The 25,417-nt window shown below is 54.2% G+C and overlaps 1 protein-coding gene across 9 annotated transcripts in view; it reads left to right on the top strand.

Annotated features, from left to right (window-relative positions):
- The window catches only part of Ano1 (anoctamin 1), a 146,807-nt gene that overhangs the window by 58,833 nt on the left and 62,557 nt on the right, over nt 1-25,417 (top strand). For 7 of the 9 annotated variants that reach the window (XM_004627110.2, XM_023710664.1, XM_023710665.1 and 4 more), the window contains exons 2-4: nt 3,826-3,998; nt 13,309-13,641; nt 24,660-24,758. In XM_004627110.2, coding sequence (XP_004627167.2) covers nt 3,826-3,998; nt 13,309-13,641; nt 24,660-24,758 — 605 coding nt within the window. Of the gene's footprint in view, nt 1-3,588; nt 3,691-3,825; nt 3,999-13,308; nt 13,642-24,659; nt 24,759-25,417 lie in introns of those variants that run through there. The other 2 variants (XM_023710668.1, XM_023710667.1) reach the window with 2 other exon arrangements.

Raw genomic sequence — 25,417 nt, 5'->3', positions numbered from 1 at the left:
GAGGAAAAAGAAGCCAAAGGGCACTGAGTTTCTTAGAGGATATTCCCACGTCAGTATTTTCTCTTTACAAGGAGACAGAGCACAGAAAGCCAGTTCCAGCCCCAGGAGGGAAGGGTTAGTGGACAACAAGCATACCATCCTATCATTCTCAAAAAGGAACTACACCCTAACACGCAGGTACTTTTCCATGGGGAGGGAGCCTTGGGCTCCTCCCAGCACTTCTCCTTTCCCTGTACCAGCAGCAGCAGTGGGGCAGGGCCTGGGTGGCCTCAGCCGTCTTGTGCATGTCCTGCTTTGTCTTCATCACGGGGCCCTGATGGTGTAAAGGCTGCAGTAGCTCCCGTAACAATGTCTCTGTCACCAATGTCCACCAGTACTTATTCTCCCAGCACTCAGTGCTCATCCACCTCATGGCCAGGAAACTGCAAGGTCAGTCAGGTAGGGGCACGGGGATGTGGGGGAAATGGCCACCCTTGAAGATGGGTACGGGGCCAATCGCAGGCTCCTGGCTTTTCGGAGCTTGTGGAAGATGATGCGGGGGTCGTGTTCCGTGGCTGGCTATTCCTGGGCAGAAGCAGCATGGTGCTTCCTGAACTGCTTCCTTTCACAGCTTCTTCCAGAGTCCACGTGAGGCGGAAGTTAGCCGTATTTTATCTCCTCTTTTCATCACTATGTGGGGTCTGCAGGCACAGAGCATGTCGGGCTGCTTCAACGAGCTGAGTCTTCTTGGACTTTTGGTCATAGTTTTCCTCCCCATTGACCTGGGCCATGGGCATGTGGTGATGTTCTTCATCAACTAGTGGACCCTGGATTCAGGAGTGCAGTGGCTCTACCTCACCTGGGTTGGCCCTGGAACCTGTCAGACAGTGTAGGTGACTCCCGGGGCCAAGCTGGACCAGGATTGTACTGCCTTTAGCACTGGGCAGACATCTTGGCCTAGACTGATTTTTTTTTTCACTAAGTCATACACAGGAAATTAATCTGTCCCTTTTGGTTAGTAGGGATGAAAATTACAGAGTCCAGCTGCAGAAAATGTAGGGTGAATGCCATAGTTTATGGAAAGGCCATCCCATAAGCAGCCAGTGACTCTGAGGACAGAGCCCAAGAACAGTGCCCAGAAAGACACAGGGGCAGTGAGCTGGCTGGTGACTCACCTCAGAACAAAAGAGACCTTGGAAACCAGTCCTGACTTGGGAGACAGCTCAACTTGGAGGAATGTCCTTCTCCTTTCCGGATTTAGAGAAACTAAATTTACTTTTTGTTAATCTCTGAAATCGTAAGACCTACGACAGGTGCCCCAGGAACAGAAGTGGCCCTTTCTAGCCCTTGCTGACAAGAGGGCAACCTGCCTTTCCTGGCCATATCTGCAGAAGCATTGTTACCCTGTCCACTTAGAGTGACTTGGGGGTGGGGTGGGGGAGCACAACTGGGGGATAGAAGTAAAAAAGAGGAAATTTCCTGGCCAAGGGACAGAAGACATGTCTTACAGACATGTAAATATCAAACTTGGTAGGGACATGAATTACAGAAACAAGAGGTTAAACATAGCCCTGTCTGGGAAGAAGGAAGGGAACTGTCACCATATGTAGGAGATTGTCTCCCACCTGCAGCCCCCAGGGGTCTGGGGACTGAAGCTATGTGGATCATGCCAGTCAGAGCCCTGTCAAAGCAATAGACCAATGTCACTTCCCAAACATTTGGTAAAATGAACATATCCAGAATCGATTATGTGCATGCACGCACACATACATGCATAACTTTTTTTTTTTTTAACAGGGTTTGGCTTGAACCCTCAAACATGCTAGGGGAGTACTCTGCCACTGAACCACACCCTCAGCCCTGAGCAGTTATATCTTTATTCTTTTTATTAATGACACCTCAGAGCACTCAGGAAGATTCTTTGCCGTATGACCATACATTTAGTAAGATGGAATATTAGGGTTACACAATGCCAGGTGCTTACTAACGAGGAAAGAAGGATAAAGTTACATAATGCTCCCTCCCTGTGTGTGTGTGTGTGAGAGAGAGAGAGAGAGAGAGAGAGAGAGAGAGAGAGAGAGAGATCTTCCTAGACCTAAAGGCTTGAGTTCTTAGGGACCAGTTTCTTTGGCATGGCATGGCAGAGAGCATGGAGGATATTTCCGGCAGGTATGTGGGCAGTTCAGGGCATTTCTCCAATCCTGTCCTTGCTGTGCACAGTGCAGGCAATGGGTCCCTTAGTTAGGCCACCTGTGCCCATTGGCACAGCCAGCTGGCAAACCAAGCAGCCTCCCTGCACCCACCAAGTTCACCGGATTCCCCAACTTGTGCCCACATGAGGCAGCTTCCTTGGCAGGAGAGGAGAGGAGCTGAGAATGACAGGGTAATAGTAGGAGCAGCGGCCACCATGGACAAGCATGCCTTGCAGTCCCAGGGCTGCAAGTTCAGGACTCACTTGAGAAGAACAGGGCTCTGTGAGCATGAAGAGGTTGAAGAAGAGCTATGAGGTCAGAGAGCACCACAGCCAGAGTTACAGCTAGACATACCCCTGGCCCCTACCCCAACCAATCTCCCAGTTCTACCCTGGGAACCGTGCAGGCAATTTTATAGTCAACTTCTCTAAGCCTTGAGTGCTCCTAAATGGCCATTTGACCAGCAATTATTGAGGGTGCAGGAGTTGGGTTCCTGTGGGTCTCTGGATAATGAAAAAGGGGTCCAGTTGCTTGGGGAACCCAGGATGGTTTCCTGTAAGAGACAGATCTGAAGCATACCAGGAACTAACAGGATGTTGAGAAGCAGAGCAAGACTGTGTTCTCATGGGTAGGGTTGCCAGTGTGTGGCCCCTGGGGCTCAGCCTGAGCCTGGCTGCCCCAAGACCAGTCGCCTCCTCCTTTGGGCGGGGGAGGCTTGAAGACCTGAGGAATACCTATTGTGTGCACATGGCCCTACTCCTGTCCTGGGCTGAGGGGATCAAAGCCACGTCCCCTCTGGGATACAGTAGAGGTTACTCAATTCTGCAAAAGCCATGACCCTGCCTGGCGGCTGAGAAACTGCTTCTGGGCCTAAGATTCTTTCCACCTCAGGCACACTGCAAAAGGAGCAGTGTTGTTCGGGTTTGCTGAGAGATAATACACGTGTAGTCTCTGTAGAAGGGACTGCACTTTCCTGGCCACCCAGCACAGAAAGCTCCCAAATGAAGTGGGGCCACAAACACATCAGGTGCCCCAGAGAGATAAGAGTGGCCAGGGACTGAGTAGATGGGGGATGCAGGCAGGAGTGTGCCAGGGGTAGAGGCTAACAGGGCAATAAGAACCTTCTTGACTTATGTGGAACCTTCTCCCCCTTCCCTAGGTGAACCTCAAATCCTAGCTAGCTCTGACACTTATTGGGGGGGCACTGGAAGTTTCCCCCCTACTGTAAAAACCCTTTCCTCCCTCAGCAAAAACCCTAAGGGGCACTTACCCCGGATAAAAATAAAACTTGGAGGGGCCGCAGGAATGAAATACTTTCTTCCTGTGTTTAAATTTCTACGGAAAATCTGACCCGCGTGGCCGCCGCCCCTGCCTTAAGCGGGCGGAGTGCGCTTATATCTTTAAGGAAAGGAGGCAGGCCCGCGTCCAAGTTCCCGACCAGGCTCACGGGCTGCCCTCGGGATTCGCAGCCAGGTGGAGGCGCGGTCGGCCCCGGGGGAGAGTCGAGCGCACCCGCACGGTGCTCGGGCCGGGCGGGCCGAGAGCGGTGGGCGGGCGGGTGGAGCGGGAGGAGGCCACGTCCCCTGCGGGCCAGGGCGCGGGAAGGCCGGGCTCCCAGCGAGCGCGCGGCGAACGCTGCCGTCTCCGCTTGCAGAGGCCGCCGGGGCCGTGGATGGGGAGGGCGCGCCGCCCGGCGGTCCCCGCGAACAGGCGGCCAAGATGAGGGTCCACGAGAAGTACTCGACGCTCCCGGCCGAGGACCGCAGCGTTCACATCATTAACATCTGCGCCATCGAAGACATTGGTTACCTGCCGTCAGAAGGCACGGTGAGTACAGGGAGGCCGCGCACCTGTGCCGCGCCGGGAGGGCGGGATCCGGCGGCGGCGTGGCCTCCATGGGCGCCCACCCGCGCACGTGCGACCCGGTTGCAGCCCGCGGGGCCAGGCCACCAGCGTGCGCCCAATCCGGACTCCAGGCGCCAGGGGCACGGCGCCCACCCCGCAAAACAGCGCCCCGCGCCTGTCTGTGCCCAATCCGGGTTCCCAAGCGAGGGCGCACTGCTGGGTCCCAGGCGGGTCTCTGGCACCCAGGCCCACGTTCGGGGCTTCCTGGTAGGGCAGCTGGATGGGGTGAGGGATCAAGGGCGTTGGCCGCTACAGTGGGAAAGGGTCACAGGCAGCCGCCAGGCCCCACCACGCTGCCACCCAGTGAGAATCCAGCCCCGACCCCACCTGGCAGGGCGTGCGTCCTGCCTGGGGCGCAGGTCCACTCGCAACGGAGCTCAACGGGGGCAGTTGTGGGCGCTGGTAGATCGAGATTGCCTTTAGAGCTGATCTCGGTTTCCTGCTGCGCGCCCGCGAGTCGCGGTGGGGGTGGGGGCTGAGGAGTGGGCGCTGGAGTGGAACCAGTCTCGGGATTGGGGGGAACCCCCCTCCTGAGATCCTCCATAACTACCACTTTCCTTGGGGGCCGGACCTAGTCCATCAAGAGATCAGTGGAGATAGAATTCGCCCAGGAGGAGTTTGCCTTAAGGACAAAGTTTGCCCTGAGAGGAGAGAGTCGTGGCTGGCGTGGTGGGGGTGCTAGCTTTCAAAACTAGGACTGGTACCAAGACCTTAGAGCTAAATTCCCTTCCTGCCTGTCCTGCCCTTCCTCTCTTTCCTCTGGAGCCCCCTTGAAGGCCCTTCCCCAGGCCTTTCCAGCCCCCCTCGTGGCTGCTCTGAGATGAGGGGTGGTGCCTAGCCTTGGGGCTGGAGAGCTGGGGGCCGGGAGGTGTGTGAGGAGGGAGTGGGGGAGGACGACTGCTACTCAGAGGGCTACAGGGGCCGCTGCAGAGCTCCTAGGGGCTCTGGCTTTAGTCAGATCTTGTACTCTTGGGATCTCTGCTGGGGGTTGACCAGGAATTGAGCTTGTGCAGAACTGCAGGGGGCGGGAGAACAGGTGTGGGCGGAGCCTGCCTGTGCCTGTGATGCAAAGGATTGGTTTTAGAACTCAGGGGTCGCATTAGGACAGAGCTGTATGTCAGGCCATGCTCCCCACCCCCACCCCAGCACCCACAAAGGAGACAGGGAGGGCTCTGCCCTTCCAGGCTTACACAGTGGTGATGGAATGTTACTTAGGACAGTGACAAGGGACAATTCCATAGCACTGGGCCAGCACTGTGTCTTAGCTTGTTTAACTAACAACTGTGTAGGGTAGGAGCTATTATGGAGGAGGAAATTGAGGCCCAGATGGGGCGGCTGGCTGCCAGGAGGACAGCTAGGGAGGGCCCCAGCCAGGTGGCAAGGAAAGCCTGCATGACAGTGGGGACACTGTGGGGAAGAAGGAGCTGGTCATTCCCATGGGGAACTGAGAGATGGGGACTCTATCCAGTTAAGAAGCACAAGATGATGGGAAGATAGAAGTAACCCCCTTAGACTTGGCAGTCCCCTGAGTGTCAGTTAAGAAAGGGAGCTCCCAAAAAACAGCCTTCAGACCTGGCAGTGCAGATCAGAAACCCAGGGCTGGGCCAGACTCAACAACCATGTCTCCCCAAAGCCAGGGGAGGCCACACATCCCCAAAGAGGTGGCTCAGCCCCGTGTTCAAGGTCTTCATCATCCAGACAAATGCGGATAAACCCAGGTGTGACCGCTGACTCTTACTTTGCACACAGCTTTATCTCCACTGAGCTTTTTTTTTTGTAGGTCTGGGGGGCCATAGGCCAGGGTGCTGCCTGCAGGAAGGAGAGGTTACCGAGCCACATGCTGCCAGTGACAGCCGCAGATGGCAGGAAGCAGCAGCTCTGGGGCCTAGGGCCCGTGGGTGTTGGGCAGGCAGGATGACAGGAGCCTCCCAGGGCATCCCCAGCACACTCAGGCCAGCAGTTGTTGCTCAGTGATTATTGAGTTACTCAACAAAGATGGTTGTGTACCCCAGAGGCCGCTGGGTATGGGCTGCAAACATTTCCCATCCCAAGCTGGGCATGTGCCACATGCTTATAATCTTTGCGTTTTGGAAGACTGAAGCAAGAGGATCCCAAGTTCCAACCCAAACTGGCAATTTACCAATTTAGCAAAACTTTGTCTCAAAAAAAAAATTACAGATTGGGGATATAGCTCAATGCGAATATTGGATTCAATCCCTTATATTGCAAAAGAAAAAAGAAAGTTCCTCCTGTTTCTATATAAATATGTACATAAGTATGTCAAATATGCACACATTGGAGGGGAATAAGCTGCTCCCCTCCTGCCTACAGTTCCCATCCTGGGTCCCTCTGCCTGTCATAGTCAAGTTTAAGGATGAAAGTGACTTACAGGCTGGGGAGATAGCTCGGCAGTCTAAGCACCTGCTTGGCAAGCGCAAGGACCCAAGTTTTCTATCCCTGGTGCCACATGCCACGCCAGCACCCCTGGTATGGTGTGCTGGCCACCAAGACTGGAAGTGATGGTGTACGCCTGTAATCCCAGCACTGGGGAGACTGAAACAGGAGGATCACTAGGAGTTTGAGCTGTGTAGGGAGACCTGTACCAAATAATAAATATGACATACAGAGACAGGTAGTTATAAGAAGAAAAGATTTTTAAAAATCCAGATGCCATGCTAATGCAGTTGATTTCATTATATTTTTTTTCATCTTCATTTCTGAGTGTTTCTACCTTCAAACTGATGACCATCTGTGGCCTGGGATGTGTGTGCTCCAACAAGCCCCAACACCTCAGAAATACCTGCCTGGCTAGCATCTGCCTATTGCTAAGATAAGGGTACTTCCTGCTTGTTTGCCATGGGAAACACTCCACTTATAGAATGCCAATTATAACCAATAATCATAAATTGATATGTAGTGCTTGTGGTTTAATCCAAATATGAGGGGGAGGGGACTAAAAGTGAAGTTTCAAACTGCCCTTCCTCCCAGGTCTGAAATTCAAAGTCATAACCAAGAGCAAGTTTGCAGGTCTTTTATCCGGTATGGTATTGCACACCTGTAAGCCCAGCACCTCTGGAGGCTGAAGCAGGAGGATGGCAAGTTTGGGCCCAGCCAATTTGGACCCTGGCTCCAAATGAAAAATAGGTTATCATTCGGTACATAAGGCCTGGATTCAATCTCCACTGCAAAGAAGGAAAGAAAGAAAGAAGAAAAAAGAAACGAAGGAAAAAGATGGATGATAGATAGATAGATAGATAGATAGATGATAGATAGATTAGTAGTCTCTTATTTCTCCCACTTCCATAAACATTGAACATAGTAGAAGCCCTTAGTACAGTAATGGCAAACCTTTTAGAGCTTTCACTGATAACAAATAGCCTGGTGTAGCTCATGTGCCAGAGGTCTCGCCACCACTGCCTTAGGATGACTGCTATTTCTCAGGAGATGTGTGTGTTCAGTTCCTGGAGCTCCGACTCCAGGGAGGAGCTGTGGAATGAAGCCATTGGGTCCCAGCAGCATCTGAGCCATGGGCACAAGTTTCCTCTGCCTCTTCTGCCCCTTCCTGGCATCTGGGCCAGATGTCAGCCCCACTGTCAATGTCTGTGCTGCTGGGACAGAGCTGCCAGCATGCTCCTGCTGGGAAGGGACCTCCAGCATCTGCCTATCTGACCTCAGAGAGCGCCTCTCCTCCAACGTTTTCCTGTCTTCCTTGGCAACATCCTTTCCAGGAGCCCCCCAACCCCACCCCAATGCCAGGATTCAACCTCCAAAGTGCTTGCAGGTTCCTATCCCTGAAATCATTTAGGTCTTCATCCTACTGAGGGGAAACTGAGGCTCGGTGGTGTGAGGTATCGTGTCTCAGTCACTGGCCTGGGTCTCCGCTTGGGTCCTTGGCTCTCACGGCCACGGCCTGTTGCGGTACCCAGACCCAAGTTCTCACTCATTCATGCACGCAGTATTCATTCACCCACAGCTGCACATTCAGGGCCAACCACAAGTGGAAGGGAAAAGTCCCTTGTCCCCAACATAAGCATAATGAGGTTCCCCCCCCCAACCCCGTGAGGACACAGAAAAGAGAGTGTTCTGAGTCGTCCACAAACTTCGAATCAGAAAGTTATGCAGAATGTCTAACCCACATCCCTCCCTTCGTGCCCGCATCTTTGCCTTGTGGCCCTTTTCTGCACAAGTATAGTGCCCAGGACTCCACACAGGGGTCCTGCAGAGCCCCCGGCACCTCAGCAGCGTCTGCAGGCTTTGTTCTTCAGCCCAGCTCAGAATTGCCCTATGGACCATGGGCCTCCCAGCCTAGGAAGTCAGGAGAACAGCCACATTTTCTATCACCAGGTTGCTACTGTAATGCTTATTCAGGTGGGCTTGGTCCAGACTGATAAAACGGAAACCTCAGCAGATGAAGCAGCTTGATCAAGACCACAGGACACCCTGGCCATGGGACTAAGCCCTGGGACTCCCATATGGTCCTGGTGCTGCCTCCTGCTATGCCCAGTACCACGTCCAGCTCCTTTTGTCACTTTTAAAAGTCTGGACTTAGCCCTGTGCCACCTTTCACTTGCAGTCCACTCCTACCATGGATTATCCTTTCTCTTCTTCCTCTAGCGCTTTATTCGTGCATGTGCCTCAATCCCTGGTGACATAAAACTCCTCTTGAGGGTGTCCTATCTGCCAGGGCCTGCTGTGAGCTCTACAGTTGAAGTTCACCCTGAAGCCCTCTTGAAGTCACAGAATGAGGGAGGTCTTGGGAAGACAAAGTACGGAGGTGCTGAGCACCAGCCTGGAGGCGCAGCTGATCTCGGTGCACATACAGGCTGTGTCACCTGGGTCAGGCCTCTGCTGCCCCTGCTCCTTGGTGCCAGGAAGCTGGGGGGATTTCTGCCTTCCTAAAACCTGGGTTTTGAGGGCACGTGTGTTCCTGGAGATCCCCAGAGGGCAGGTGCTGATAGTTCAGCTTGAATAGACCTCATCTTGTGAGGCCACAGCCCAGGCTGTCTTCCCAATTCCTTCCAAATTTCCTTCCCTTCCTTCAAGGGCCATTTGTCCACCTTGTTCAATATTCAGCCTTGTCCTCGGCAGTCAGGAGCATTCTTGGGGCCTCTGGTAGGGGCAGAAGCCCCTGCTGTTGGGTTCTGGGTGGACACACAGTAGGCCAGTCCCGGGCTTGGCCTTTGGGAGGACTACTAGCAGTTAAGGACTTGGAGGGGATGGCTCAGGGCACCTAGAAGAGGATCCCTGTAGACTGGCCGAGTGGGATTCTGAAGACCAGACCAGATTACAAAGGAGCCTGGCATCAGGGAGGAGGGAGTGGAGCAAGGAGAAGGACGTGCCCCTCCCCCACTGCTACCCTAAGGAAAGGTGTAGAATTCTGGGTGGAGCTGCGGGGAAGAGCTGCAACTGGCCTTCCCTTAGCATCATGAGACCCTGGTCCCTAAGCACTGGGAGGGCACTGAGCACCACCATGAGTGCCCAGGATGGTGGCAGCCAGCCCTGGAGCCCTGGAAGCTGCATGTCTCTTGGTGTGACCACCTTGTACCCCCGCTGACCATACTGGACCTCACCGTAGTGTCTGTGCATGGCCCATCTTCCATGGCCTTCGGAGCGAGCTGAACCTCGGCACCAGCTCACTGTGACGCTGCACTTCTCTGACCTTCCTGGGATAACAAGGACAGGAGCATCTGCCCTTGGTCGGGGGACAAAAAGCAGGGTGACGAGATGGCCCTCAGGCGCCTGGCCCAGGCACGTTCTGGACCGGCTGCCGAGCCCAACAGCACGGTCATCTACCCAGCTAATCCTCTGGCCCAGAATACGGTGTGAGCCATGCTCTTTGTCCTAGGGGACCAGGCCTGGGACTCAGAGGATGTCCCCCGCCCCCGCCAGCCTCCTAGGCTGAGATACAAGAGACAGAGGCAAGGCTCCTACTGGTCTTTGCCTGCCCACCCGTCCAGTCCCTGCCTGCTGTGAACCGGCTGCTGTCACCCTCTGTCCTGTGTTACCTGCTGTGTGCACTGGCCCTCCTTGCCCACTGCCCCTGCTGGCTTCAGAAGTGGCAGAGCAGGACCAAGCCCACGCTCTCACAGTGTCCTTTAGCACCCAAGCCTGCTAGTAGCCAGAGCCACCGGTGAACAGTTAAGGCGAGCACCTCCATGTCAGTCTCCACTTCCTCCAGGTCGAGTGGACCAAATGATGGTGCCCCCTCCAAGGGGCAGCACTCAGGGAGATGGCATGCTCGTGTGCAGAAAGAGCAGCACCGAGTTGCTGTGCCATGGAGACGGGCGTGTCCTCTATGCAGACAGGATTGAGGCTAGGCGCAGCCTCTCACCTGCTCCACGGCCTCGGGACCTCTTCACCTTGCTGGTCCTCAGTTTCCTCCTGCACGCACACACATGCCTCTTGTTGACAGTAGATATGAGTCATGAGGCTCAGGTCCTGTACTGGGGTTCAAATGCTGCTGTCCTCAAAAGCCAGCCCTTCCCTACCCTGTCCCAGGTCTGTATCTGCCTCTGTCACCTGCCCATACAGATGGGATCCAACTCATGAATACCAGAAGGCTGGATCACAGAGAGTGAGGGGAAGAGGGGCTATTGGTGCCCACATTATGTCCTGGTCCCCTGAAGGTCACCAAGGGCTGGACCCTGAGTGACTATAGATGATGGACCAGTTCTGGCCTCCTGCTGGCTTCAGGTACTAACCAGACCCTGCAAGGCTGTGGGCCGTGCAGTCTCCAGGGGGTAGCACCTGGGGCCAGAGATGCTGAGCTGCCAACTATAAACCCCCATTCCACTAACCAGGTGGAAGGATCCCAGGCCACCGACATTGACACCCAGGAAAGGCAGGCAAATCTGGCCATTTGACCCTGCTTGAGTGCCTTTCTCCCCCTCATGCCCTTGTGGCTATACTATGGGCAGCAGTGTCCACTTTGTCTCTCCCTCCCACCCTGCTCCCCTGCCCTTCAATATATGACGGGTTGTGAGTCCCCAGCCTTCCTCCATAAACCCCACTCCAGACAAGGAGTCCTTCTGCCACTCCTCACCACCAAATGCACAGCTCTGGCTGTCCTGGGCTCCAGGTGACCATGTACCAGGGTAGACTTCCCAGGATGCTGCATGTTCAGGTCAAGGCCAGCCTCGCAGGAGTCGGGAGAACCTGAGCTGTTTAGGGCCACCCAGGCCCTTCTCAGCCTCCTGCCTCTGAGCAGCCTGGGCCTCGGGTGGGATGGAGACAGGTCAGAGTAAGACAAGAAGGAAAGGGTGGCTGAGGGCAGCAGTGGGGCATAGTGGGAGATGGGACTTCCCAGGGTAGGGGTTGCAGTGACCAGTGGCACTGCAGAGTGAGGCACAGAGTCTGACAGGCTCATCCTGCTAAAGGGTCTCCCTTTGCCTCCAGGCCTGTTGTGCACAGGGGAAACAGGCAGGGCTGTGTTCAACACGGAAGGGAAGGTTGGACCCTCCACACAGCTTATGGTCAGGGAAGGCTCCTATAGGAAGAGGCTTGGCAGAGGTGCAGCGAAGCACAGGGGACCCCTGCACTGACCTTGGGCATTTGGCACCTGCCACCGGCAGTGCACCAGCCTGGAGCTCTACTAAGGTAGCCCTTGGTCCAAGCTGAAGATGCAACTCAGGGTTGAGCAGGCACTGGGGGCATCTGTACTTGGCTGCAGGAACCTGAGGGAGTCAGGTGGTCAGCCGGGCTGAGGCCAGTGTGAGGGCTGATGGTTTGAGGTGGCTCCTTAGGCTACATCTCAGCCTAGTTTTGTTCATTTTTCCCTACTACCAAAGCCCAGCTTGCTGATGGAGCTGTCTGCTTTCGACAATCAGTCAAATCCCATGGGAGGTCTAGCAATTAGGCTTTGTCCTCAGCAACAGCTGTACTGCATAGCAATTGTGTGGGTGCTTGGCTTTTTAAACCCTGCTCTGCACTTCCAAATCTCATTCACATCCTCAGGTCCCTTCAGGTAAAGAAGGAAACTGAGGCAGGATGGACTCTGCCAGAGCCCTGCCCATCCCCTTGTCCACCCCAGGGCATCTGCAGACAATCCCCCTGTTCCTCCCTTCCAGGGAGTGTCTGGCTTAGGCAAAGGCTGTGAAGAAGTCCTCGCCCAAAGGCATCCAGAAAAGGTGGGAGACAGGTGGAAGTGCAGGGGTACTGATGCCAAGGAGAGGCACAGAGCAGGCAGAAAGCCACACAGCTTCCACACCCTCCTAGTACCAGCCCCAGGGGTGCTCCTCAAGGTCACCTGGGGTCCCCACCAGGACAGAGCCAGCTGCCCACAACAGTGACCTTTCAGCCTCTCCTCCTCAGCCTACTCAGATGCTTGGGTCTCTCCCCTGTGGGCTGTTTGCACTTCAGTTCCCTAGTCAGGCCCAACCTTAGGAGAACCGAAACTTGAGTGAGAGCCACACCACTGGGCAGTGGCCCCATGGCCATCTTGACATGATGTTCCCTGGATAGCGCTACAGACTGAGACTTAACACTGGCAGACACTTGAGCCTGACTCTGTGTTGCATGTTGTCACTCCATGGGTGTGACAAGTTCTGCCTAGGAGGTGTGCTTTGCAGCCCTCATGGTAGACTGTGCTGGCAACTGGCTATGTTCCTTCGTTTAGCCTGCTCTGGCTCTGAAGACAAGAAGGCCTACTGGGTGGCCACTGTGTGACTTGGCATTCTTGGGGATGGTTAGTAGCCAGCAGCACCTTCTAGAACATCTGCTTGGTGAAGCCAAGGCTTTCTTTCTTGCTCTCAGAGCCTAGGACCACACCTGGCTCATAGGAGGCACGTACTGTGCCTAGCTGTCCTTTAGTGCCTGCAGGGGACTGGCTCTAGGACCGCACCAGACACCACATCCTGTGGACACTGAGGCCCAGCCCATAAAATAGTGTAGTGTTTGCATACTATCTACTCACATCCTCCTGTGTACTTTAAATCATTTCTAGACAACTTACAACCCATAATAACAATGGATATGCTATGTTCAGAGCTGTCATTTTGCGTTGTTTGGAATAATGACAAGCAAAAGGTCTGTTCATGGTCAGCACAGACACAGGGCTTCTCTGTGTCCCAAGTTGGTTGAAACCGTGGGAACAGAATCAGTGGATTTGGAACCCATGCCTGTGTAGGAGTCTGGGGTGGGGGGTATATTTGTTGAATGAATGAATGAATGAATGAATGAAGCCAGAGCATAGAGCAGTCCAAAGCCCCTCATGAACAAACTGATCTCTCCTCAGCTGCTCAACTCCTTGTCTGTGGACCCCGATGCCAAGTGCAAGTACGGCCTGTACTTCAGGGACGGCAAACGCAAGGTGGACTATATCCTGGTGTACCACCACAAGAGGCCTTCGGGGAGCAGGGCCCTGCCCAGGCGGGTCCTGCACAATGACGCCGCCCCCGGGGCTCGAGGCGCCAAGCAGGACCAGCCTCTGCCTGGGAAGGGAGGCCAGGTGGAGACGGGCTCTCCCGAGCCCCCCATGGACCACTACGAGGATGACAAGCAGTTCCGCAGGGAGGAGTATGAGGGCAACCTCCTGGAGGCGGGCCTGGAGCTGGAGCGCGACCATGACGTAACTATGCACTTCTCCGGGCTTCAGGGTGTGCAGGGCCAGGGGGCTCTGGTTAGGGGGCTGCTATTTCTTTTAACTTTGCCTGTGCCTAGGGAAGGATTACATGGATGGCAGGTTGGGCAGAAGCAGTTTCCCAGCAGCCCTCCTCTGGCCACATCTGCTAGGGTGGGGCTGGCCTGGGTGGCCATGACCTTTGGGGTTGGAGGGCTTCCTGTCTTGCTCTGTTCCTACCCCAGGAAGACTTGCCCCATCAGAGACAGAGAGTAGGCTGTCCTGGGATTTTCTTTATGGCCTCAGCCCTTCCGATCTGTAAATGAAGTAAGTCTAGGGGGTCTCTTCTTGTAACTTCATGAGTCTGACGCTGATTTCTGCAGCCTTCTCTTCCCCAGAAAAGCTTAAAAATCTTGCACAGAATCACTTTGTAAAGAAGTGAGGGTCTCCTTGCCCCTGGACCTGCTGCTCTGGTGGCTGAGGTCACAGCAGTGTGTAGGGTGACCTTAGCGAGAGCTGCCTTTGACCAATCGACTGAAACCTGAGTGTGCCCAGGCCAACGGCACCCAGGTGTGGCCTTCAGCTCTCTGCGTTCAGTGCCCTTCTTTATGTAAGTGGGCAGAAAGGCCCCTGCTCTGCAGAGCTGTCACTTTAGTAGAGTAATCAAGAATCAGCAAAAGTCTTCAGTGCACAGGAAAAGTATCAGGAGGTTAACCTGGGAGGCTGTTGAGTCAACTGCGAATATTTGAAAGAAAAGTTGGCATGAGTTTGAAATCACGGTGTCCTTAAATAATGAATACTTTCAGTTCCTGGCTAAGAAAGCCTTCAGTCTCTACAGCCGGAGAGACACCTGAGTTTTATAAACAATCCCAACGGCTGGGTGGAACCTCCTTTGACCTTGACCTCACATGACCTTAAGCCTGAGGGTCCAGGGATCTTGCTCTGCTCTCCTGTCTCCCTGGGACCCTGCTCACCTTCCCCAGGTGTGGCTGCCACAGGAGTGCCAGCTCCTCGAAGGGGTGGGCCTGGGGAAGGGCGTTGAAAAGTTTGGATAATTGGGAAGCAAAGATTGGAGTTTAACAAGGAGCTGAAGAGTTTTCCCCCTGTTTTGGGGACAGCAGCAGGAAGGTATTTACTGGTCCTTCTGAGACTGTCTCTGAGCAGTTGATTCTTGCTCACTTTTCTCATTGTTCTGCCCTGCCCGCCCTGCAGCTTTTCGAACAATAGGGCCACTGTTGGGAGTTAATTTCAGCAGGTCATTTTATTACTGGAGGGACACACAGCTTCCATCAGGGCCCACCCCAGGAGCTGAGGCGGGACAGCCAGGAGTTGGAGCACTGTGTGCCTCGTCTGTTTCCCAACGGATTTGCTCTCTGTCCGTGTCCTTCTTCCCTGACGACAACATTAAACTCTCAGGCTAGACAGCAGCCTCTGCAGGCTGGTGATTCAGACCCGCCCGCCTTAGGCCCCAGATCTCTCCCTGTCCCTGTTGACCTGCCAGGCCTCAGTTTCCTCATGTGTGAGATAAGCCAGTATGATTTGCAGCACCAGGCTGTCGTGGCAAAGTGCTTAATGCAGAGCCTGGCACATGGCACATCCTTATTGGTGGATGCCAGTGCACCACTATATGGCATACAAGGATAGAAGGCTGAGGGCGAGGACCCTCCCCAAGTGCCATTAATACCCTCTACCAACTAACCCCCGAATTTCATGGGCAGTTTGCCTCTAGGGCTATGAAAAGGTAATACCTGTTATTCAAGCTACTCAGGAGGCTGAGGTAAGAGGGTTCCAGACCAGAACGGGCAATTTAGGGTACACCAAGGATATAGCTCAGCAGCACAGCTCCTTCCTGGCAAGTGTGGGGTCGTGAGTTCGATTCCTGGTGCCAAAAAAAGAAAGAATTAAAAGGGTTGGACTATAGCTCAATGGTAGAATATGAGAGCCTGGCATATGAGAGGCTCTGGGTTCAATCCCAAGTACTGGAAAAAAAAAAAAAAAAGGAAGATGTGATTGTGCTGAAGGCAAAGACAGTTCAGGTTTTCAGGTGACAGAAACTGGGTTGCTCCTCCCCTTTGCTGGAGCCTAAATTCATCATGAGTGTTTTCCAGGGGCCCCCCAGAAACCCCTAAGCTTTCCTCTGTGACCCACACAGTGAACAACTACTCCACTGCCCCCATCCCCTGGCCTCCCAGAAGTGGACAGAACTGGGATCTGGGAAAGGACTGTTTGGGCACACGCTGGAGAGATTAGTGATGGGGCTGCAGCCAGTCTGATTCAGGGCAGAGGGCCGCTCTGGTTAATGAATTGTCCCCTGGGGTGCCTCAGATTACTTGGAGCCAGAGAGTTTGCAGTTTTCAAAAAGTGAGAGTCTTCAAGAGAGCCCAGTTGCACAATCTTACCCAAGCTGAAGCAAACTCCCAGGATTATGTCCATGGACTAAGTCCACAGAATCTATCAGATCCTCAAACACTCAATGACAGCCCCCCAACTGAGACCCATTGGCTGTGGAGCTGGTTTCTCAGCCTCAGAACTAGAGACACTCCATATTTAAGGGTACCCTAACACCTGCCTGACCCACATGATAGAAAGCAAAAGTGTCCCCAGACACATCCCTGGGGGTCCAGATCACACCCCATGGAGGAAGCCTTGCTTCAAAGACTGGCCAGGGAGGCAGGGGGACAAAAAAAAGTGGAGGAGAGCAAGATGACCCCCGGATGGACACCAGCCACCTCCCGAGCCACCTTCCAACCCAACCTCTGTGGCTGTGACCAGGCAGCCTTGCAGAGGCCACGAGCACACAGGCTGGGTTCCCCTTGGAACACTAGTGGCTGTGTCATGCTGTGGGGCTTCTGGGTAAAGAGGCCGTGTGCTCACACAGAGAGGAGCCCTGGGCTGGCTTTCCTGAGGGGTCAGGTTTATTATTCGAGACAGCTGCGTGGCATGGGATGCTGCCCATCCTGGGAGGTAGCTCTGCCAAGGAGGCAGTGGGGGTGACTACTAGGGATCAGAGTCCAGCTGTGTGTGTCTCCTGTGGCACCCTAACACACGCCCATATATGGGCAGCTAGAACAGTGCAAGCTTCTCCTCTTGCAGTTCTAGGGGTCCAGAGTTCGCAATCAAGGTCATTCTGAAGGCTCTAGAAGAGCACCTTCCAGCCTCCGGGGCCTCTATGTCTCTTGGCTTGTGGCTGCTTCATTCTTGTCTCTGTCATCACACTGCCCCTCCTCTGTTGTACCTTGCATGGCTTCTCTTCTTATAAGGACAGACATTCTACTTAGGGCCCACCCTAAGCCCGTCTGACTATCTCAGCCTGATCGCATCTGCAAAGACCCTGTTTCCAAATAACAGCGCATTCCCAAATCCCAGGGCTAGGGCTTGTGCACATCTGATTAAGAGACATTGTGTCACCCACTGCACTAGCTGAGATGCTGCTCTGGAGGGGCCCCCAGGGTGGGAGGGGTTTGGACATCAGCCTGGAGCCTCAGCAGAGGAGGTGGGCCGTGGCTGGGACAGGCATAACACATGGTCTGCAGGTTGTGTGTAGGAGCCCTGGATCCTGCCCAGGTATAAGTTCTGGTTCTGCAGATCGGGAGTCCTAGACTGACCTCTAAGGTGTAAAGAACACAGATGAGGCTAGTTCTCCACTGTCAGCAGAAGTGTCCCCAGAGAAGTACCCCCACAACCTCTGCAAAAGCCTCCTGTCCACTATTTACCCTGCAAGTAATCCAGATGGAGGTGCCAGTGAGCTCTCTGGGTCTGTCTCTGTCCTTCTGGTTCTCTCTCTGTCTCTGTCTCTGTCTGTCTCTGTCTGTCTTGTCTGTCTATCTGTCTGTCTCTCTCCTCCCACTTTCCCTCCCCCTCTGTCTCTTCTCTACCACTCTATTCTCCCCCAACTTCTCTGTCTTTGCCCAGTTTTCTGGCTCTCCCTTCCCACTCTCTCTCCCGGCAAAGTCAGTGTCCAGGGTCTCTTAGAGGGACAAAAGTAGTTTATGGCCAACATGTTTTCTTACAGCAAAAACTCATTAGTGTTTTTGAAGTCCAGCCTCAAAGCCTGCTGGGCGTTATTTATGTTCATGAGGTCACTGCAGAGGACAATCCAGCCCTGAAATCCAGCCATGTGTGCCGGGTGGCCGGGGCCCACACTGCCCTGACAGTGAACTTGACCCTGGCTTGGCAGAGGCTGCTAAGGCCATGGATACAGGACCTCATCAAAGGCGGCTGCCTTCATGATAAGGTCCAGAGATTTCTAGGGTCCCGTTGGCACTCTTATTTCTCTGTGTGCCTCTCTGGAGCTGGTGGCTCATCTCTGAGGATGTTGCTATTGAAAAGTAGGCAAGAGACAAGTGTTGCTGCCACCCAGCTCTGAGGACATGGGAGCAAGAGGGGAGGACTCAGCCCCTGAGCTGGAGCACAGGGCAGCCCCTCCAGGGCTGTGTGCACATTTTGACCCAACTCAGCCATCTCCCAGAGTAAGAGGCACCCACCTCTCTGGGCCTCAGATTCTCTACTTGGTGGTGTTGTTGTTTTTAATGTATTTGGTTCAGGGTCTCACTATGCAGCTTGAACTTGTAGTGATCCTCCTGTTTTCAGCCTCCCCAGTGCTGGATTACAAGTGTGCACCACCACGCCCAGAGTTGGTGGCCTGCTCAGCACCTGGGGCAGGGCCAGTGCAGTTTGTGGTACCTGGGATTGTACACCCTCCCCCCCATCCCTGTACTTGCCTAAGCAGGTGTTTAGTCTGCTGAGTTTTCTCACCAGCCCCAGGTTCTCTTTTTGTAAATGGAGATGATGGTTTGAACTTCCTCTGAGCAGGGACCTCAAGGTAAGATCAGTATTGGGTCCAATGGCGAGGTACGCACCTCCCAAAACCTCAACTATAGGCCACTCATGTGGCTCCAGACCTGGGCCACAGTAAGGCAGAACTGAAGTTGCACTCCATGCAAGGGTCTCCTGCACCTGTTGCCCTCCTGCCAGGGAGGTAACCAAGCAGGCTGGTGGGCTAGCTGGCCAAGGTCCCTCATACCTGCTGCTGAGGCCCTGTGGGTTAGGACAGGTGTCAGTGCGGAGTGGGGGTAGCACTCCTCACCACCCTGGGCATAGCAGAGGGCATAGAGGCCTTGGGCTGGGAGGGTCTTAGGTCTAGTCCCAGCTCTATGGGATCAGAGCTTTTGGGTACAATCTGCCTGCAGGCTTCCCTGCAGCTGCATGAGACTAGGTGGGACAGGGATGGAGCTGGGTGACCCAACCTCTGCAGAACTACCCTGGAATTTGGGCTCCTGCCTCTGCCCCTTTGGCCTAAAACCTGCATCCCTGGCCCATCCAAGCTCTGGAAGCACCCTCCTCACCAGAGAACAGGGCTCTTGCTCCTTTGGGCAACAGGGGCCAGCAGTCTAACCCCAACAAGACTTTTCTGCTCAGAATCCCAGACTGCTGGTTTCTTTCTGCAGCCCCTCTGCAGAGGCCCAAAGCTCATAAGACTCTCATCCCTTTAACCAGGCTTGGTTGCATAGAAACATGTTTCTGTTACAGTAAATTCTAGACTTTCTTTTTCTTTTCTTTCTTTCTTTCTTTTTTTTTTTTTTTTTTTGAAAAAGCTATATCTTTAAAATCTCCCCTAAGACTATTGCACAGCTGGCCCTGGGGGGGGGGGGTCTCTGGCAGTTCAGGGTGAAATCTGTGCCGCCTGGCTGCTCTTCCAAGGCCCCTGGCTATGGCCAGCTCCAAGAAGGACAGAGCCCACCCCCAGACTGGGGATTCTGCAAGCCAGTTGTTAAGCCTCAGGGCGTTTGAGCCATGCAACCATGACATGGGCCAGATGTGACAGGCCAGTCTGGGGCCGTGCTGGGCACCCCTTCCGCCAGCTATCCCAGGGGTAGCTGAGTGTTTGCTCTCATGGCCATTGAGTCTGTAGCTCTTGAATTGATCTTTTAACTTCTAGAAGTGCTGCTTGGTTCTTTTACAAGTTGCCGTGTCATTGTTTAATGGTTTCCTGTCCTCTGCTTGGGCTTGGTTTCCTTACTCAGGTGCGCAGGGCTGGTAGATCCCCTTCAAACGCCTGTGATCCCCACTAAACACACCTGCATCTCATGCGCTGCTCCTTCTCCTTCCCACTGTCTCTCATCTGCTCTGGTCTGTGAGTCACTGAGGGTTCCCGAGGCCTGGGAGAAGGTTTCCATGTCCAGAAAGGCTAGTAGGCTATGGATGAAAGCCACCCTGGCCAGTCACGCTGAAGTGTCACTCCTTTACTGGGTTACTCCTGCCATTCCAGACAAATACCAGCAAAAATCACTCTTCCTAGAGGTGGGGGTGGGAAGGGGGCTGGTGGGTTCTCCATTCCCTGCCTTGTCTAAGGCTTGCAGAGGGCTGACGCCAATCATACCAGCTCAGCCTCCCTGAAGCTCTGAGGTTAGTGGACAGCTGTCCCCTGGTGGGTCAGATGCAAGCATCCTCTCAGAACTGCAGTTCTGCAGCACCTGCCAAGCCCCATGTGGAAAGGTCTCACGTCCCACCCCACTGAGGATGGGCCTGCACTGATACCCTTCTCTGCAAGCCACCATTGCCAGCCCAAGTGGCCTCTGGGAAATGTAGTTTCAATCTGTACTCTGGGTCAAGGTTTTCTCCACTACAGGCCCTGGCAGTTTCCTGCTCCTTTCGCAGTTTTGCAGCACCTTGGCAGCCGTTCCTTTTTAAAAATTTTTTGTCCAGTATTTTTTACTGTTTTCCATGGGAGGGTTGCCCTGGACAACCTGCCTGCTTTCACCAGAGCAACAGTGCAAAGAGACCTCACGTCTCACGTACCAGTCATTGCAACCACAACCATCCTCCAGTGGGCCTTGTGCCACGCTCAGGCCCAAGGCTAGGGATAACGTGTCCACAGCCTGGCCTTGGCACATTCTTGGCAACTGTGCCTGATCCATTGGGTTCCCAGGTCTCCTGAGACTCATCTAGAGATAGGGCCAAGAAGACCTGAAGGAACTTGACTTTGCCCCAGTGCAGGTGTCCTAATGCCCTGTATGGCTCTGCCTGTGCCTGCACAGTTTGGAGCCAGTCCCCAATCCCCACATGGTATAGACATGACACACAGTAAGGAAGACCCAGAAAATGCCAGGCAACATATGATGCTGCCCTACGCAGACACAGTGATGGAGTGCACCCACTGTCCTGTAGGCCCCAGCCACACCCTCTGGGAACCGTGACTGGTGACGGTCCCAGGCCACACCCACTGCTGATGCTCCTGGGCCAGCTGTTTCTAGGCTTTCATCCATGTCTTCTGAAGTGGATGACCAGGGTCCAGGAGAAGGTGGGAGGAGGGCGTGAATGCTGGGCGGCCCCAGCTGTCGCACAGCTGCCACTCAGTAAAGATGGCTCCTCCTTCTTCCTCTGTCACTTGCTCAGTAAATACCATGCAGCTCCTGCTCTGTGCCAGGTTCTGTCCTCTGTGCTAAGCACACGAGTGGGCAGACAGACCTTTCCCAGCTCATGTTCACATTGAAGCAGGCCAAGCCGTCAAGGGGACCATAGCCGTGTCCAGGGGCCACTACCATGATGGACATGCAGCCTGGAAGGCAGGAAGGGCATAAAAGAGCCCTTTCAGCCCTGGCCACCGTAAGCCCTCCATGGCGACCATCATCGTTTTTATGATTTTCTTCTGAGACCATAGTGCTAGAAACAGTCCTAGAAAGATCAGAGGTCTCTTGCCTAGGGCTCAGAGGAGACATTTAATTAGAGCACTTTATGCTCTCTGCAGAAGTGATGTCCCTGGCCTTTCCACTCCCACCTCCTCTGGCTTGGACATATCCCTGTCCCCTTGCAGAGTTGGTGGCCTGGCCAGCTTGTTTCTTCTTCATACCCATGGCTGGGACTTAGCTCCGCTGGTTCTCCAAATATCCCCAGCACAAGGGACCTGAACAGGACAGGACTTTCTCCTCTCAGATGCTTCCTATTGCCGTGAGCTGTGGTCAGGCTGGGCACCATGTTCTAAAACAGCTAACATATGTTTCTGCTGAACTGGTCTCATGACCTCTTTCCCAAATCGCACCAGATGTTTCCCCAGGAGAGACTCACGTAATCAGGGGCACACATTTTCCCAGGAGGCCAGCAGTACGCTCCGGCTCCTGACCAACCAAAGATGTCTCCATGGACTTGGAAGAGTGTATTTTGAGTCTTTGCATGTGGATGAACAGTGCCCAGAAATAAATCTGGGTTGGTAGCAGGAAAAGACAGGCTCTACCACACGTGGGCTGGGGACGGCCATCCCTTCTGACTCAGGGATGTCCTGTGATGTCAGCCTGTGAGTCACCAGGGCTGGGGAACCCTCCCTGGTGAGTGCAGGTGAGGTCCCAGCTCTCCCAGTGCAGGGGGAGCCCACTCTGAGCTCACCTCTCATAGACCTGACCTCCAGCCAGCCAGAGGATTGGGCCAGGCTACTGAGAGCAACAGAGGCCCCTCTCTTTTTTACAGATGAGGAAACAGAGCCACAGAGAGACTTAAGTCACTTGCCAGAGACCTCACAAAGGCAGGCAGGATTCTGATGCAGGCTGCCCACTACCTCAAAGGTCTCAAGGGTTCTGGGCTTCCTTCACATAAGCCCACAATAGGAGCTCCTGTGGACATGTATCAGCTCCCAGAGGGAGCCCATTCCCCTGCTCCAGGCTCAGGGGTACCCCATGTTGTGTCCTATGAGTCTCATGCCCAGAGTGCCCTGGTCCTGCTGTCCTGCTGTCCCCTGCAGATAGCAGACCTCCCATGCTTCTGCGAAGCTCCCCAAATGCCCAGAGGTCCTCAAACAAATTCCCGCCAGACTCTATCTTGTGGCTTCCTCAGTGCAGTGTGCAAGTGTGGCCTTATTTGGAAAGAGAGTCTCAGCAGTTGGATCAGGTTAAGCATTTTGGGGTGAAATCATCCTGGATTTAGGATAAGCATTAAATCCAGTAGGAGAGAGAAAAACACACAGGGACTCCCAGAGGAGAGGAGGCCGGGTGAGGACAGACAGGTTGGAGAGACACAGCTGTGAGCCTAGAAACACTAGGAGTCCCCAGGAGCTAGCAGAATACCGGGGGAGAGTATGACACTGACCACACCTGCATTTCAGCCTGCTAACCTCCATGACTGAGAATACACCCTATGGTTTAAAAGCCTTCTTGCTATGTAATTGGTTATTGCAGCTTCAGAACACTAACACAAGAGTTTGCCTAGTAGGTGTCTCTGTGCGTCAGTTTCCCCAGCTGTGAGCACAGGGCTAGGACCTACCTCTCAGGCTTATTGTGAGGATCCAGTGGGATGACACGTATCCAAGGCATACCAGCAGGGTCTGGCAGGGGAGAAGCTGCAGGTGGACGTCAGCCTCCGTTACTGTCATCCTCACCGTCATGGCTGCCCTTTATTCATTTGGCCACACATGTGGAGCACCTGCTGTCTGGGACCTGCAGGCATTGGGGCAGCAGGCAAGAATACCCATGCAGAACAAGTTGAAGAACTGGTCTAGTGCTGTTGGTGATGAAGCGGGTCTGGGGACTGCAGGGGGGAGGTTGGGCTTCAGGCCAACACAGGTAACCTATGGCAGGGGCCTCTGGGGGAGGGGACAAGAGGAGCAGGAGGTGGACTTGGGACATCAAGGAGGTCCTGCTCCTTACTGAGTGGCCCCAAAGGCAGCCAGCCCAGCAGTTCTTCCTAGCTGGCATGGCCTGCGCCCAGGGGACAGTGCTGCCATGGCTTCAGTGCTCAGTGGGTAAACCCGTTACTCTCTTGAGATTTTGTTTCTTAAAAGTCCCCCAAGTATCTTTAGCTCTGTTGAATTTGGCCAGCAGCCTCCAGGTCCCTGTGCATTGTGCCACTCCTCGGCCTGTTGACATGAGGTGGCCCAGACCACAACCAGTTCTGGGTCCCAGCTAATGGTCTTGTAGCCTGTGCCAGTGAGCCAGTCCCCTGCAGGTCCCAGAGAAGGAGGGGTGAGAGAGAGCTCAGGCTGGGGCTCCAGTCTCCCCTTCCCTTCAAGCCACAGGGGACCAAGGACCCACTGCCCATGAGCAGCTCTGACTCAGGGTCCCTCATATTCCTTGCTGGTCTTGGTTTTGATGCCAGTGATGCCATGTGGCAGCTGAGAGTCTCGGGTGCAGGAGGTCTGGCGGGGCTCACGTGTGCATGGCAGGTGTGTTGTGGCTTCATAGATTCTGCGCCCTTGATAAAGGTCCTGTGTCTGATGCCAGATCCAGGGGAGCCAAAAACATTTTGGCCTCACCCCTAGTGGAAAATGTGACCCTAGAGAGAGCGCAGCCTTGGGGGAGCTATGTGCACCCTGCAAGCTGTGAAGCACTAGGCTGGGGTGGGTGACCTCCTCTCAGGCCTCAGTGTTTCCATCTGTAGAGGGGGCATGAGCAGTGCTGTCCTTCTTCAGTCTGGGATGAAAGCCACAATAGCCAGACCTCATGAAGCCCTGTCCTCACCACTCAGCACTCAGTGAGCCTTAGCTGGTTTGTTACTGATGCTGGAATGGAGAGGTGGCTTGTCTGAGCTCACAGCAGCTTGGTCTGGAAGCCAGACTTGAACCTGTGCCCACTCTTAAGTCCCAGCCCCAGGCTGCCACTCCTGCATGTGGAGTGTGCCGATGAAGGGAACTCAGGAGGGAGGACAGCCATCACTTCTTCATCCCAGCTTGGGAACCCAGGCCGAGGCCAAGGAGCCTGGGCTGTGCTATGAAGGGTTCTCTTTGGGGTCCTAGGCTGCTTTGGGGCCCTTGATTAATCCCCTGAAAACTCCCCAGATGCTTGGGGGGGATCTGTGCCCCTCGATACCTCTCTAGGCCCTCCTGGCTTTCAGTGTCCCCATGTGACTTGGGGGAGTCCCCTCCTTTCCTGCCATCTGCAAGAAGGAGACCCAGCCACACTCAGAGTATAGTCAGGGTGGGGTGGTTAGGGACTGGCAGCGTGGCCACACACAGCTGCCGCTCTGTAGACCAGTGCGCCTCCGAAAAGGTGAAGACGGTTCTCCACGCACACGGCCCACTCTGACCAGGGACTCTTCTCTTCTAGACTAAAATCCATGGGGTTGGGTTTGTGAAAATCCATGCCCCCTGGCATGTGCTCTGCAGAGAGGCTGAGTTTCTGAAACTGAAGATGCCAACTAAGAAGGTTAGTGGTGACATTGCTATTATAAAATACAAGAGCTGGGGAGATAGCTTGGCAGTCTAAGTGCCTGCCTAGCAAGCATAAGGACCCAAGGTCAATCTCTGGTACCGCATGCCATGGTGGCCCCAAAACCCCAGTTGCTCCGTGCCTGCCCTAAAACCAGGTATAGAGGCACATACCTCTTAATCCCAGCACTGGGGAGGCTGAGACAGGAAGATCACTATGAGTCCAAGCTATATATGGAGACCCTGTACTAAATAAATACATAAAAATTAATTTTAAAAAATACATTGCCAGGTCTGAATGCCTCACTTGGCTGAAGAAATGTCATTGACTTGAAGCTCTGATCTCCTGTGAAGAATCCTGTGGGCTTTATGGCCACCCCAGGAAGGGCGGTGGTGGGGGGCAGATGCAGTGAGCTTCCCCTGGCTCCTCCATCCCCATCGTGGAGACTGTGACCCAGTCTTTGGTGGCCTTGACATTCCCACCAAGTCCTACCAGGAGAAGGCCTGAGCGCTGGGCCACCGGAATTGATGATAAATACCGATCCAGTTAAACTTTGAGCTCTGGTGCTTTTATGCTTGTGGGGTCTTGGCTCATTTATCAGATTCAATCTAATTTACATTTCCTAGCTTGCTGGGATTTTTCCTTTCAATCTCTGA

This window comes from Octodon degus, unplaced genomic scaffold (assembly GCF_000260255.1).
Source record: "Octodon degus isolate 3935 unplaced genomic scaffold, OctDeg1.0 scaffold00018, whole genome shotgun sequence".
Taxonomy (NCBI): Eukaryota; Metazoa; Chordata; class Mammalia; order Rodentia; family Octodontidae; genus Octodon; species Octodon degus.
This window is presented reverse-complemented; position numbering and strand designations above follow the sequence as displayed.